Raw genomic sequence first — 15,285 nt, forward strand, 5'->3', positions numbered from 1 at the left:
TAATTATATATTACCTAAATCAACAGATTTCACATTTATTTAGCTATAACCCACAGCAAGAAATATGTTTTCAGTTATGATCCAGAATCCACTCACACAACAAATTTTATGATACAAAATTTGTCTTTACTACATTAATGCAATACACTTCCCCTAAATTGGGACCATGACCCAATAATGGGTCTGTTCTTACAGTACGCAGAACAGGGAGCACACGTGTTGCCCTCTGGCTGTGTGAATTCTGTGTTGATTATACACGGTCTCACATAATTCTGTAGTTGTTTCACTGGGGTTAACCTTGCTTCCCCTCCCTCCAGACAAGGTTGTCTGTGCAACAGCATGTCTTAGAGCAGCCGCTCCAGTAAGACTGGCTAAAGTACATTTATGTATCACCGTTTTAGACGGTTGAAAACATCATCTACTTTTTTTGCTCATGGACTGCAGTCCATGAAAAAAAGGAAAAAAAAAGAAGAAGAAAGAAGAAGAAGAAACCTTGACAAAAACTCCGTTCTTTCACTTTCTGCTTGACATGGAGAAGATGCTTTGCTGGGGCCGGTGAAGCAATGGGCAGAACATTCTGGTTAGAACTGAATCAAGTGCTGTTTCTTTCTCTCTTTTATCTGGGGGTTTAAGATCTAAGCAAGAAAGTAACACATTCCTAGATATTACAAGAATGGACTTTGGAGAAGCAACCGATAACAAGTATCATGCAGGAGTTTCTCAAGATTCCTCACAAAACCAATGGCAGGATCATCCTGGCCACTGGAAGAAATTAATACTCTCCTCCTGCCAGTTTCTTCTGGAATCTGCAATTTCGCTTTCCTTTTGTCACATGCCTTAGCGGCTTCACCAAGAGAGTAGTAGAAAGGAAAATGATGGGGAACTTATCTCTATGAATTCTCACTTGCTACCAATTATTCCATTCATTCTTTGCTTCTTTCCACACACACTTACTGAGTGCCAACTGCATCCCAAACAAGATGCCTTAGGTCCTGGGTGATACACTGGTGGGTGGACAAGCCAGACCTGGTCTGCCTTTATGGAGGGTTACAATCTAGGGTAGGATGTGTGAAAGAGGCATCTGTATTCCTTGTGTCACATTAATTCATTCCTTCTCACCATTTCTACACTGAAAATGACAGACTTGTAAAAATTCAGGCTTATTCTTACCCAGAAGTGTACTGACAGAATTCAGAGCAGGGATTATCAGCACAATTCACTGACACTTCAATAAATTCTTTGAGATGGAAAAGATTATACGAGGACTCACACACCTTGAAGTACACAGTTCCCTTCTCTTTGACAATGGCAGCCTGCTCCAGTTTTTCTTTGGTGTCCATCTCCCAGGATTCTTTGGCCTGTTGTGTAAATTTGTAACAATGGTTAGATGAAGAGAGAAGGAAAAAGTATCAGCTGATGCCTGTAAGAACAGACAGCAGCCACTTCTAGGACACCCATGCCTCAAAACACACTGGCTTTTAAAACTGCGTGCTATTGCCAGTTCACCGCTGGGTTAGAACTCACTTTCCATGATGACTAAGCTGCAGTGTGACCCATGTTGCTCAAGGAGGAGCAAGACAAAAATACAAGTGAGCAAGCTAGGCTGTTGTGTGCTGTTAAAGAGCATCTTCAGAGCTGTCCGGTGAGGACACACAGCAAAACCCGGCGTCCCTCCTCTCCCCTCCTGCACACTTCACCAGTAAACTGCCATTACAATTTCAGCAAACTGTTTCTCTCTAGCCTCTGTCTGTTGACTCTAAAATGGGAACACTATGGTAGTCAAGTCACGGCTGTATATTCACAGAGAATTTTTAAAATTCCGGATCACGTAGTTGTCTTTCGACTCTGAAATCTCTTTGGACCAGCAGATAAACTAAAGCTTCCAAACTGTATCAACTTGCAGACGTATACCTGGGGGACTGAAGGAAAACATAACAGGGAGGGTAAAGCTGATGCAGAAATATTTCAAAGCCATAAACCAACGATTTTATGACCATCTGCTATTTTGTATTATGTGTATTATTGCTCTCCACCACTAGAGATATGAATCCAGGGACAACCGCACTGTCATTATGAACAGCTAGATTTAAAGGGACCATAAAGAGTCAACAGAACAATCTGGGATCCTTTAAAAGGGAAAAGGAAAAAGGCTCTGTCAGTGCTACTGACTACATAGGAATTATGAAACTTCAGTGAGTAACTGTAAAATTCTATTCAGAAAACAATTAGTGATGTATTCCTGCTGCCACCCACCTCACCAAGTGAATAACGAGAGTTACTAGTCTTTCTGGTTCTTAACAACTTAGCTCTTTTACTTAAAGTCTTTTGTGGTTTTTAACAACTTAGCTCTTTTACTTAAAATTCTAGTCACAAGGGCTCTTTGCATTTTTATACCGAGTTCCGTCTTTATGGAGTATAAATGTATTCTTGATACTACGAGGCAGAGAACTAAATCCCGTTGCTTTTTCCAACAACATCACACTCTCGTGTGGTTTCAAGCGTACGCAGCAGTGCTGCATGGAACATGCTCCTGGAGCGGTGAGCGTGCAGGGGCTCGTTACAGCACAACACAGTGAGAATATTCCGCGACAAGCAATGTCCACACAGCCGGGGATCGGAAGGGGCTGTGGGTTACTTGACTAAAATGGAATATAGGAAAGCCAAAGGTCAACATAATCACATGCTAAAGATTATTTTCTCTCTTTAATAAGAAAAAAACTTTGTGCTATGAAGACAGTTTTGGAGGATCAGTGCTGAGCTGGAAGGCCTTCAGGAGAAGTGACCCGACAACAAGTGATGGTCACGACAGGAGCATGTGCTTGTTGTGGGGGCATGGTGGGTGGGGGGTACGATCAGGAACATCGCCGTTGGGGGCGAATCCCAAAGCAGTCTGCCCTGACTTTCTAGGTCCAAAGTTACAGCCCTCCCGGACGATGGTTTCCTTTTGGAGTCTAATGAAACATAAACAGTTACATTTCCAGTCCACAGCTTAACGTACAGAACACGGAGGCAGCACTGTGGGAATAAAAAGGGCACACGAAATGCAGTTCTCGGGGCTTTCAGGGAAGAGTGGGGCCTTGGTGATGCAAAGGGGACTTGGCCGGACACGGTAGCTAGTGCAGACATATGTGGTGGGTGTGTCTGGTGAGGCTGCTGCCGGGAGCCTCCAGAGGTGGGTCTGAGATAGAAACACGTTCGAGGAGGCACGCTGTTTCCGGAACCCAAGGCAACGGACAACCTCTCTTTTTTAGACTTGGACAGGTGGGAAAAGAGAAGGCCGCAGGGTGAACAGGTTTGTCTCTTGTGTCCCTTGTCACACAGCCTGGGGGCCCACAAAGCCTTGCCTTTTGGATTACAACTTGGAGCCACGTGAAGGCCTCTTCACAACTCCCGGGAAGGGTACGGTCCGTTCAGCACTGGAGAACTGCACCCCACGCCCCCAAGGAGCTGCTTGGCAGAATGTGAACCTTTTTGTCTTCAACCCAGGAAAAAAAGTACAAAAAGAACAAGTCTAGGAACAAATAAGGGAACAAGTCTTGGATTCTACCCAAAAAAAGTTAAAAAAAAAAAAAAAAAAAAAAAAAGGCTGACACATAGGAACAAAATCAGAACACTGAGCTCCTTAGCTGTAGATGAGCCGTGAGGTATCGGCGCTCCCGGGGCCGTGTCTGAGACCAGAGACAAACTTCAGTCACGAAAAGCACCGCATGCGAATAAATGCCATCTCCATCCACACCACCTGACAGGAGAAGTAACTTCTAGAAAGCGCATGGAGAAAACATCCACCATGACTTTGGAGAAGCTGGTATTTTCTCACCTTTTCGAAGCTCTTCAGTGTAACTTCATATATCAGCTCAGCATTAGGCTCAATGCCAAACTTAGGCTTCCCTGCCTCTCCAAAACCATATCTGAAATGGAGAGTAGAACAACAAAACTTTAAACAAACTGCTGTATTTCCAGGCACTTCCTCTGGTATTCTGAGGCAGCACGTTAGCACGGGGCTGCACACTTCACATACCACAGACCCCGCAGACAGACCAGATGTTGACCAGAAGCTACAGTGCCGCGTATCACTGCCGTGTTGAAGAAACCGGGCTCGATTTAGCTTTCTTTCCTCCTTCCCAATCACACGTAATGTAACACCTGTGCTCCTTGGGGAAGCTTGCTTGATGGGATTTTAAACGTCACTGCCTTTTTCTCTCTGCTTGATTTTATATCTAGTTCTTTTTATAAAATAGCCATAGTTTGGCCATCAGGACTCTTCCCCGAAGCTTTATCAGCAGGAGGACAGAGAAGACAGGCACTGTAATTGTTACAACCTTGCTCGTCAGAGGCTATGTTTAATAAGCTTTTCACTTTAAAGTGCGGTCTCCTTCTGGCAGTAGCACTTCCAGTCAGATAAACGGGGGGAAGGCTCACACATCGGGAAGGAAATTCATCCTCCCAGTGTTTCTGCAAGACATTTAAAAAGCACACCAGAACACAGAAAAGATATAACAAATGTATCATCAAAAGGAACAGCCTAGCAAGCTCTAACACATCATTAGGAGAAATCCTCTCATAGTTCTGTGGCTATCACACTGGAAAACACTGTACCTTTTAGCCAAAACTTACTAAAGAAAATAAGGATATATAAATTGTTTTCTGTTTCATTTTGAGATCACATCCAAAGCATTCAAGAACATCCTAGAATGGAAGTTCTGGTGGTGTTTGGTCTGTCGGGTCCAACGGTTTTCCCAGCATTTAGTACATACAACGCACGGCATATTATCAAAGTGTTCACTGAGATATATTGTGTTCCCATCTGTTTCACGCCAAACTACTCTTTTTTTTTTAAGCTTTATTTTTTTAAATGTTTGTTTATTTTTGAGAGAGAGCAGGCAGAGGCAGAGAGAGAGAGACGAAGAGAGAATCCCAACCAGGCTCCGCACTGTCAGTACAAGGGCTCCACGCAGGGCCCAATCTCATGCACCATGAGATCATGACTGAGCTGAAATCAAGGGTTGGATGCTTAACTGACCAAGCCACCCAGGTGCCCCTCAAGCCAAACTAGTCTTAAGTACATGGAATTGTACTGCAAACCTTCAGGCTATGGGTTGAAAGATGCCAAAACCAGGTCGATGCTAATACTTCTAATTTTCTCTGGGGTAAAAAGACTAGAGTTGGAACACTCATATTTTGCTGTTCACATCATTTTCTTTACCCATTGCCTGAATTTTTCAGGAAGAAAATGCTTACTCACCTCCACTATTACACAAGAAAATGAAAGCTGGAGCCAGAGAGAGGCACAGAGACACAAAGAGAGCTGGTAGGAATGGGGCGTGGTAGTTTTAATAGCAGGGCAAAGGGTATCTTCAGCTAAGAAATCAAAGAGGACATAATTATCAGTGGCCAATTTTAGGTAGTCGTGACTAGTTCTCTACTTCAAGCTCTTAGACCCGTAGATCTCCTATTTTGTTTCTACCATCTGGTAAATAATGGAATAATCTTTGCTGGGAAACAGGTGGGTGGGGGAGTCCTTGCTGATCATGCTTGCTGAGCCCTGTGCTAAACGGGTACACACCCAGCACAGTCTGACGCCTGCCCTAGACCCGTGGCTCTCAATAGGGGTGATTTGAACCTCCCCCCCCCCCCCCCCGGTATAGCAGGCAGTGTCGAGAGGTTTTAGGTTTGCCACAACTAGGGGATTACTACTAGTGGGCAGAGGCCAGGGACACTGCGGAATGTCCTAGAATGACAGAGCAGCCGCCACAACCGAGAAATACCTGGCTCCAAATGTCAGCCGTGCTGAGGATGAGACAAACTGCCTTAGAGGAACTCACAGACAGAAGTCTCAAGGCTGGGGGTGGGGGAGATGCGGGTTGGGTCAAGGAAGGCATCAAACTGCCCTGAGTTATCATCAATGGGATTAAAGACAACTGAAGGAGGGTATTATTTCTGCAGTCTCTCCTGGGTTCAAATGAAGAGGTTCTGTGAAGATTTATGTGGAGAACACCAGCACGGGGAGGCCTAGGCTCACACCAAACTATTCTGGGAGCATCTAACCCGACCTTCCATGTTACACAGAAAGCTGTCTGACTTATGCCAGATCAGCCTGGGCAAGGAAGGACCCGGGGCACACATCTTCCTCTGACTGAAAGAACACCACAAGTGGGATTCCAGGACTTAACCCAAGGACAGGATGGGCTATAGTAGCAGAAGGAATCTGGTAGTAATGTTCTTGAATGAACAGTTGCAGACAGCAGAGATACAAACAATGATTACCAGCGGCCAGTAAGGCTTTATGGGCATAGAAGAAGCACTTGTACCCTAAGTGCTTACAAACTAAGGCGCAGAGAGACATGCTTCCAGACAGTCACACAAAGAGGCAGTAGCAGAGCCAGGACTTCAATTCAGACCCCATGTGTCCCCAGAAAACTGTTTATTTTTTAACCCGGACTGCCTCATAATTAAACATTATGGCTCTTGGCAGCCTGTGTTTTTGTCGGGGGTTGGTGCAGGACAGAAACATAAGGAAAGGGAGGGGAAAAATTGGAACTAGCCATACTTTAAATGAAAAAGAAGCATCGGTCAGTATTAAAAACAATATAAAAGGGGGCACGTGGGTGGCTCAGTCGGTTAAGCGGCCAACTTCGGCTCAGGTCATGATCTCACAGTCCGTGAGTTTGAGCCCCGCGTCGGGCTCTGTGCTGACAGCTCAGAGCCTGGAGCCTGTTTCAGATTCTGTGTCTCCCTCTCTCTGACCCTCCCCTGTTCATGCTCTGTCTCTCCCTGTCTCAAAAATAAATAAAAATGTTAAAAAACAAAACAAAACAAAACAAAAAAACAATATAAAAGATACCGTCCCACTGAGGAAAAGAAAATGGGTTCTTTGGAAGTGTTTTATGAATTTACTGTGAAAACATCCTGCCAAGGAGTCTATCAGAGTCAGAGAGAGGTGCGCCCTGAGTGTCTTCCGGAGAATGGCACGCAGAGGACAGAGAAGAAATACGGAGCATGTATGTGCAGCAGCCACATTTACAGCAACACTGGGACGCGGTGTTCTGCGGTAAGTGGGGATCTGGACAAGGACACTCACCGTGTGCACATGCCTGGTGCGTGCGGACTGGCTACATACGTGGGCAACGTTACATAGTGCACGCGTGGATGGTCTTGTTCTGCAGAGCGGGCACCTCATGGGACTCTACATACTTACCAGCATCTCAGAAAACAGCACGTTCCTTTCTAACTACACTAAATTATTTCCATAAAACTATGGAAAAGCTTTTAGACCTAGACATTTATGAAAATTTGATTACTTTTATGATTGAAGATTTGAAAAATCTACCCTATGTTAAAACAGGTCGCCTTGGGGCGCCTGGGTGGCTCAGTCGGTTAGGCGTCCGACTTCAGCTCAGGTCACGATCTCGCAGTCCGTGAGTTCGAGCCCCGCGTTGGGCTCTGGGCTGATGGCTTAGAGCCTGGAGCCTGCTTCCGATTCTGTGTCTCCCTCTCTCTCTGCCCCTCCCCCATTCATGCTCTGTCTCTCTCTGTCTCAAAAATAAATAAAAACGTTAAAAAAAAATTAAAAAAACAAACAAACAGGGTCGCCTTTTCCTTGTGGTCTTGAGGGTAAAACAGCATAGAAAGAGTCACCACAATAGCAGTAACAGCTAATATACTGAGAGTTTACATTTGTCAGGCACTTTGCAAAGTTCTTTACATGCATTACCTCATTTAGACCTCCACAACTTTATGAAATAGATATGGTTATCCCCGTTTTACAGAAGGGGAAACTGAGGCTGAGGAGTGTTAAGTGACTTGCACAAGTGGACCTAGATGACACGGGGCATGGCAAGGTTTAACCACTAATGATACGACAAACAATTTAAATGTGCAAGGAACCATTTGCATTAGTAAATATAAGGACAATTTGTTTCTCTTTGCCACTGAACTTCAGACATCTGCCCCCCAAATTGTCTTGTCAGCTAGGTTAAAATGTAACAAACTGATTCATACACTATTATATGCCTCCATGGACGCAGAATTATCCTCAGGGAGCTTAAATCTGAAAGCATACAGTGGGCATAAACGCCATTCTCTTTATGTGAGTCTAGGATGATAATTTTAGAATGCTAGATTAAAAATAATTAGATATTACCTGGATATGGAGGAGACAGCCTCCTCTATTTTCCTTATAGAATGAGAGAAATAAGTTCACCTAAGCGTGAACTACAAATATAGAATAAATGGAAGTAAAACACACTAAAGTAGGAATAGAATAGTGGAAAAAGAACGATAGAGAAAAAGAAGGTATTAAATGAAAGGTGCCTCCGTGAAGGTTCTAAAAGGGTTCAAGGTGTAGAGCGTTTGCAGGCATGGCTAGAACCTCACCCAGGAAACAGGATTATGGCTCAAGAGTTAGGGCAAGGGGGGGATATGCTGCTGGGCTAGCACTGAGGCTACACAAAGGCCAGCAGGCGTATAAAAGGTACAATTCTACCTACTGGTAAGTGCAGGTCATTCGGATTGTCAATAACCCCAGATCCCAGTGACTGAAATCCAAGGAGCCAAGAGGGAGGAGACTCGAGATAAGCTGATGCACTTTCATGCAAACAGAATCAAAACACCCTGCTTTCTCTCAAGGGTCCATTTATCAAGATAGAAGGGTTAGATTCGTGGTATAATTTTAGGTCTAAAAATAATACCAAACATGTTTTCACAAGAGAGACTGTTAGTGTCTGATAGTTCTAAGCTGGGAAGTGCTAATGGATATCCTTATGATGGGAAAAATTTAGGCAAAAATGAGTCATCTCCGCTGCCTTTAGATCCAGGAAGAACACTTTTTTTTCACCCCAGGGACTCTATAAGAACAGGTGGCACAAATTCAAGTAGTAATAAGTCATCCAAATGCTTCTACTTCCACCCCTCACATGTTTTACTGCCTCCCACTTAATTTGGAGAAAAGGAAAGAGGGGGCAAGAGAATCACATGAGAAGGGCCAACAGCTTCCTGTCTCGGCAATATGGCAGGCAAACCAATAAACAGCAAAAATTGCCTGTCAGTCCTATCCTTGGCACACAACAATCACGGAAACAGCCTCGCAAATCTTTGATATTACAAGGCCCATTAATTCACTCCATGATCATATAGCCTGATTCAATTGTTACCACTGTTAGCATGAACTTCACTGAAAACACTAAAACATTGATTGAAAAAGCAAGTGTATCCTGTTTTTTTTTAATTAAAATATAGTTGACTTACAATGTTTCAGGTGTACAGCATAGTGATTTGACAATTCTACACGTTACACTAAGCTCACCATAAGTGCAGTTACCATCCATTATCATACAATACTAGCACAGTATTATTTACTATATTCCCTATGCTGTATTTTGCATCCCTATGACTTGTAACCATAAGTTTGTACCTGTCAATTCCCCCTTCACCTCTTTCACCTAACCTCCCACCCCTCTGGCAATCACCAGTTTGCTCTCCGTATTTATGATTCTGTCTCTGTTTTGTTTGTTCATTTGTTCTGTTTTTTATGTTTCACGTATAAGTAAAATCATATGGTATCTGTCTTTCTGTCTGCCTTCTTTCACTTAGCGTAACGCCCCCTAGGTCCATCCATGTTGTCACAAATATAAAACACTGATGAAAGAAATCGAAGATGACACAAATGGAAAGATATATCATGCTTATGGACTGCAGGTATTATATTGTTAAAATGTCCACACAACCCAAAGCAATCTACAGATTCAACGCAATCTCTATCAAAATACCAATAGCATTTTTACAGAACTGGAACATACAAAATGTGGACCCACAGAAGACCCTGCACGACCAAAGCAACCCTGAGAAAGAAGAACAAAGCTAGAGGTATCACAATCCAAGATTTCAAGACACACTACAAAACTGTGATAAGCAAAACAGTATGATACTGGCACAAAACAGACACATAAATCAATGGAACAAGATATAAAGCCCAGAAATAAACCCACACTTATATGGTCAATTAATCCATGCCAAAGGATGTAAGAATATATAATGGGGAAAAGACAGTCTTCAGTAAATGGTGTTGGGAAAACTGACCAGCTACATGCAAAAGAATGAAAGTGGACCACTTTTTTTTTTAATGTTTATTTGAGAGAGAGAGACAAAGTGCGAGTGGACGAGGGGCAGAGAGAGAGGCAAACACAGAATCCAAAGCAGGCTCCAGGCTCTGAGCTGTCAGCACAGAGCCCGATGCGGGCCTCAAACCCAAGAGACATGAGATAATGACCTGAGCCAAAGTTGGACACTCAAATGACTGGGCCACCCAGGCATCCCGAAAGTGGACCACTTTCTTACACCACTACCACCACACACACACACACACACACACACACACACACACACCCCAGTCCTTTAGATAACTTCACTATGTACTGAACTGGTATGCTGCTTACCGTGGTCCAAGATATAAAATACACTGTTCTTCCCGCTGCATTTTCTCCAGGGCTTTGTCAATTCCAATTGGAATGTCATGGTCTTCTCCTTCCCCAACGATGAATACCACATCTCTACAATCAAACATCCTCCCATTATAGCGGCCTTCCAGGTGGACTGAGGGAGAGAAGACAGGTCAGTCAACAAAACTGCTCCGTAGGACTGGTTAATTTAGGGAAGTGATAAATGATGATTTCCCCTTTCTCATTTCATCAAGAGACAAATGGGTATATCTTGTTGACACTTAGTCTACTGAGTCTGAAAATTTAAGAGCCATCCTATTTCTAAGTTTAAACTTATACTTACCAGGAACTGTATCAATACAATAGCTTAGTGGATAATAAAACAAAGTGGAAACACAGGTTTAAATTAAACCTACCATATGAGACTTCCTCACCTATAATACAGGATCAAGAAATAGAATATTTAATAGATAACTATCAAGGTGCCACAAATTTAATTATCAACTATATAAGGGATTAAACATTTATAACTCCATCTTGACTTCAGAGGCTTAGATGAAAAACAACTAAATGGCTATTTCCCCAAAGCTATACAAAGGTTAACTGAATAAAAATCTCATTCACAAATATGTTTGTGTAAAAACAGAAAACCCAAAGCCAACATTATCAGTAACTGTATCATAGCTATATCCCTTAGTGGAGTGATAAATGTAAAGTGTGAAAGGAATCATTAGTCTACTATAACTTCATAAATCAAATTACTTAACCACCTCTTCTGAAATGTTAAAAGATCAATTTCTTGGGGCCTAATTTCTCACTTCACTCACACTCAGCTCATTTCCAGGGTAATTTCAGAACAGATAAGGAGCTTTTATGTTTCTTCAAGACAAAATATGAAAAATGTATAGAGATATGTATATTTTTCTTGATCCGTTAGACTTTTTTCCTAGGATAAACAATTCTCTGAATCTTTCCAACTACTTTTCATATTAAAGATATTCATTCTTTTCCATTTAGGTCTTTGACTTAGTAAGAAAAATGAATGGCTCATACAACAGCACAACAGTCACCAAATAATACAATAATTTGTATTTCGTAAGAAAATTCTTTAACTTCTAGGAAACCAATTTGACAATAAATTTTATATATTAAAAAAAAAGAAAATTCTTTAACTTCTATAACATAATGGACTAGATTCAAATGTAACAATTTCCTAAAATGCTTCTTTTCTAACACTGGTTTCTCTCCTTTAACTTGCTTTAGAGAGACTAAAAATCCCTCACTCTGTTCTACTTGTTTCACGAGACAATTATGATTTTTGAAATACAAGTTCAAGTCCAACTTACTCTACTTTTGAACTATGTGATCTCAAAGGTCCTTTGAAGCTCTAAAATGCTTCAAAGCATTTTAGAATCTATGACCCAGTGATAGAATTCTTGATATAGGCTAGAAACGAGCTTCAAAGCTAATTCCGCAGTTAATCATTTGATCAGGTTACCTTTAGCCCAGCCCTGAGAAATGAAACACTGAAAAGTAAACAGTAGTGATATAGACATCAAGAGCCACAATGTCACATGGACATTATATTTTGAAGCTCTCTACCCTATTCTGATTTACTAGGATTCATATCATCCTGATGTGTTTCCATCACAGACACAGGATGAAGTCTGAGAAGCTCGGGCCAAATTAGAGAGGGATGGGACTCTCCAAACAAGGGGAAGAAAAACACTGGCTCTCGGGGTGGGGTTGACATATAGGAATTTCACTCTATGTCCCACAGTCATAAATGTAGATGATCTTCTCTATTACAGTCACTTTTGGAATGCTCTAGATAAAATAAAACTCAATCAACTTATAGCACATTGAAAATTCTTTTTAATTGGAAGTATTTTCAAAATAAATTTATTATTTTCAAACATGTACTAGAGAGGTTCTGCAGGGAGTCTAAGGTTTAAGATATTTTTACTAAAATAAATAAAAGATGATGTTCTAAAGGAATTGAGAGTTCTGGAAAGTTTATGTTCTTAAATATTTTAAAATCTGCCCAGGAAATCTAATATAGACCAATGCGATGATACTTTTCACGAAAAAAAAAAAAATTGCTGAGCAAAGTGAATTTCAGCCCTTGAATTGTGGAATACTCTCAAATATTGAAATTTATCATCCTGCTACCTCACAACTTAGCAGACAGATTTTTCTGTCTGAGGTTTATTGTTAGAAGTATCTTCCTCCCTAAAGGAGAGTACATTTAGTGGGAGAGGAAACTATCAGTACATTCATTGTGGTTTTTGGTTGATCAAGTTTGAATGTGTTTTCAAAACAGGAAATCCAGAGACTCTGCAAAAGATTCCTGCTCATGTGTCAGTTTCCTAGGCTAGTTTTCAGCTTGATGCATGTACTTGATGTTAAAATTACATAAATAATTTCAGAAGTTTTCTTTACATGGCACAACCCATCATATTAGGAAAAGAAAAAAAAAGATTGGCTACTAGTGAACATAATTGAGAAAGATAAGTGAAGCAAGCAAGCCAAAAAAAAAAAAGGTTCAAATTATAATGAAGGCAAGCAAACTATAATGAAAGCAGCTGGTCTACGAGAGACAATAAATGATAGAACCAATGTTTATGGCCACCTAGTAGAAAGGTAAAAATCTGCAATGACTCTTATACTTACTTACTACCTTATATATGTAATAATCTTTTCTTCTGGTAAATCTAACTCTTCTAAGTTGGACCTGAACAGTATCTACAGTACCCTAAAATCTTAAACTGATACATGCATGTGCACAAACACACATACACCAGTTCGTATGTACTTATAAAGCCACTACCTTTAAAAAAAAAAAAAGATTTTAGGAAGAGAGAGAGAGAGCGCGCACGGGAGCATGTGAGCAGGGGAGAGAGGTAGAGGAAGAAAGAGACAGAACCTTAAGCAGGCCCCACGCTCAGTACAGAGCCTGGGACTCGAGCCCATGACCCTGGGATCACGACCTGAACCCAAATCAAGAGTTGGATGCTCAACCGACTTAGCCACCCAGGCGCCCCCAAACCTCTACCTTTTAAATCTGGAATGTCAAAGTAAGAGAAGGTATCATAGCCTCAGGGGGTATACAGCCCACTGATTCTTTAGGTCTACAAGTAGCAAAGGCTATCGCTCTGTTAACTGGTTTCTAAACTTGGAACACTGGTGTGACAAGTTCTACAAGACTGCTGACAAGAACTCATACACCACCCAGGGGGCCACAGAAACGCCATGAACGGCCTGCCATTGTAGGGCCCCTTCACGGTGACAGAAGCAAACCTGCCTGGTTCCTACAGAGCCAGTGCCTTCTTCTTTTTTTTTTTTTTAATTGTCTCAACAATTGGTACCAAAGAAAACTGTGGCAGCTCTGGCTAAGGAAGACCTGTGGTTGCTTTTGACCTTGCATCTCTTAGTGCAAATACTCACTTAATAAATATTTAATAATAACCATCATGACTCACTGGGAGCTCAGCCTCTAGGGCTCAGGAGGTCTGTTGCTAATTCCAACCAGCATGATTTACGGGAAGTAAATGATCTATGACGTGCCCAAAGAGAATAAAAGTACATACAGGATGCTTCTACTTAGGGCTTTTTTGGTAAAGAAAAAAATACACAAGTTAAAAAGGAACATTTTCCCTTGACTTAAAGTCTACGTAACTCCCCATGAAGTCAAACCAAATGAAATTACCCGAGCTTTGCTGCGCAATCCGAGTGTAACCACATCAAGTAAGCCGGGTCTGCTGCAAAACATCACTTAAACTGGAGCTCTGACTTATTGTTCTCTTACTGCCCTAGAGCAATTTTGTTTTGAAGAGCACAGAACACCCTGTTCTGAATGTGGCTGGCACATGAACTCGATGTGCTGACAGCAATTTGTACTCCGATTAAAATAGGGGGGAAAAGGAAAGAGAGTGCACTGCAGTAACAAAAACTGGAATGCAAGAACCCAAAAACTGTAGAATTTGTACTTTAGGAAGCAAAACTGAGAAGGAGGCTCCATAACCTTAAAAAAAAAAAAAAAAAAAAAAGGTGCTGTAAATGCTCCAGCCTAAAGACGTTAGCTCTGGTAAGTGTCTGTTTTTCCCTTTTCTAATTATAGTAGCTGGTGTCTGATAGCTTTGCACTCATTCCCAAAACAATTACTGGGTCATGGGGATCTGAATGGGAATGTTGTAATGGCATTACTACTAGACAAGACCAGTCATCTGGCCAGAGAAAACCAGGTTGTGACAGGTTACTACCACATGGCAAGGGTTTGTTCTGCTGCCTAATTCACGCCAAAATGAGTTTCTCTCTGCCTGCCTAATAGAGCAGAACATCCAAGAGACACTGGATTCTTAATGACCCCCTGAAAAGGCAAATAAGGAAACAGAGATGGATTTGTAACATCAGGAGAGGCATATTAATCACCGATTAGAAGAGAAACTGTTCCCATCAAGCATGGTGGTCAAATGTGCCCCGAACTGCCTCCCTTCCTCCTCTGCACCATTTTACACTAGTAGACATGAACAAATAGCACTAGACGACTGCTTACAGAACTGAGGGTCAGATGCTAGCTGAGAGCGGGCGTGGACCCTGGCCACTGGAACAGAATAGCCCTTATGCAAATGGCTTACAGATCTTCGTCTAAATAGTAAGCACACCCACGGCAATAAATTCCACACCAGCACACATCCTCCTCACGCATCTCTTTACGCAGGTATAGCACTTTTGTCAGACCTGGGTGCCAGTCTCATTGTGCCACTTCACAACTGTGGCTTTGGGCACGGTCATCTCAATTACCTGAAGCTCAGTTTCATCCACAGAATTAGGGAAAAGAATATCAGCTAAC

At 41.9% G+C, this 15,285-nt stretch overlaps 1 protein-coding gene across 8 annotated transcripts in view; it reads right to left on the minus strand.

Annotated features, from left to right (window-relative positions):
- FKBP5 (FKBP prolyl isomerase 5) overlaps positions 1-15,285 on the minus strand; it is a 120,838-nt gene that overhangs the window by 12,238 nt on the left and 93,315 nt on the right. For all 8 annotated transcript variants that reach the window (XR_003968806.1, XR_003968805.1, XM_030315333.1 and 5 more), the window contains 3 exons: positions 10,431-10,587; positions 3,818-3,908; positions 1,275-1,358 (listed from right to left, as the gene is read on the minus strand). Coding sequence is in view for 6 of the 8 variants with exons in the window: in XM_030315333.1 (XP_030171193.1) it covers positions 1,275-1,358; positions 3,818-3,908; positions 10,431-10,587 (332 nt within the window). In the remaining 2 variants the exon portion in view is untranslated. The remainder of the gene's footprint in view (positions 1-1,274; positions 1,359-3,817; positions 3,909-10,430; positions 10,588-15,285) is intronic.

This window comes from Lynx canadensis, chromosome B2 (genome assembly GCF_007474595.2).
Source record: "Lynx canadensis isolate LIC74 chromosome B2, mLynCan4.pri.v2, whole genome shotgun sequence".
Lineage (NCBI taxonomy): Eukaryota > Metazoa > Chordata > Mammalia > Carnivora > Felidae > Lynx > Lynx canadensis.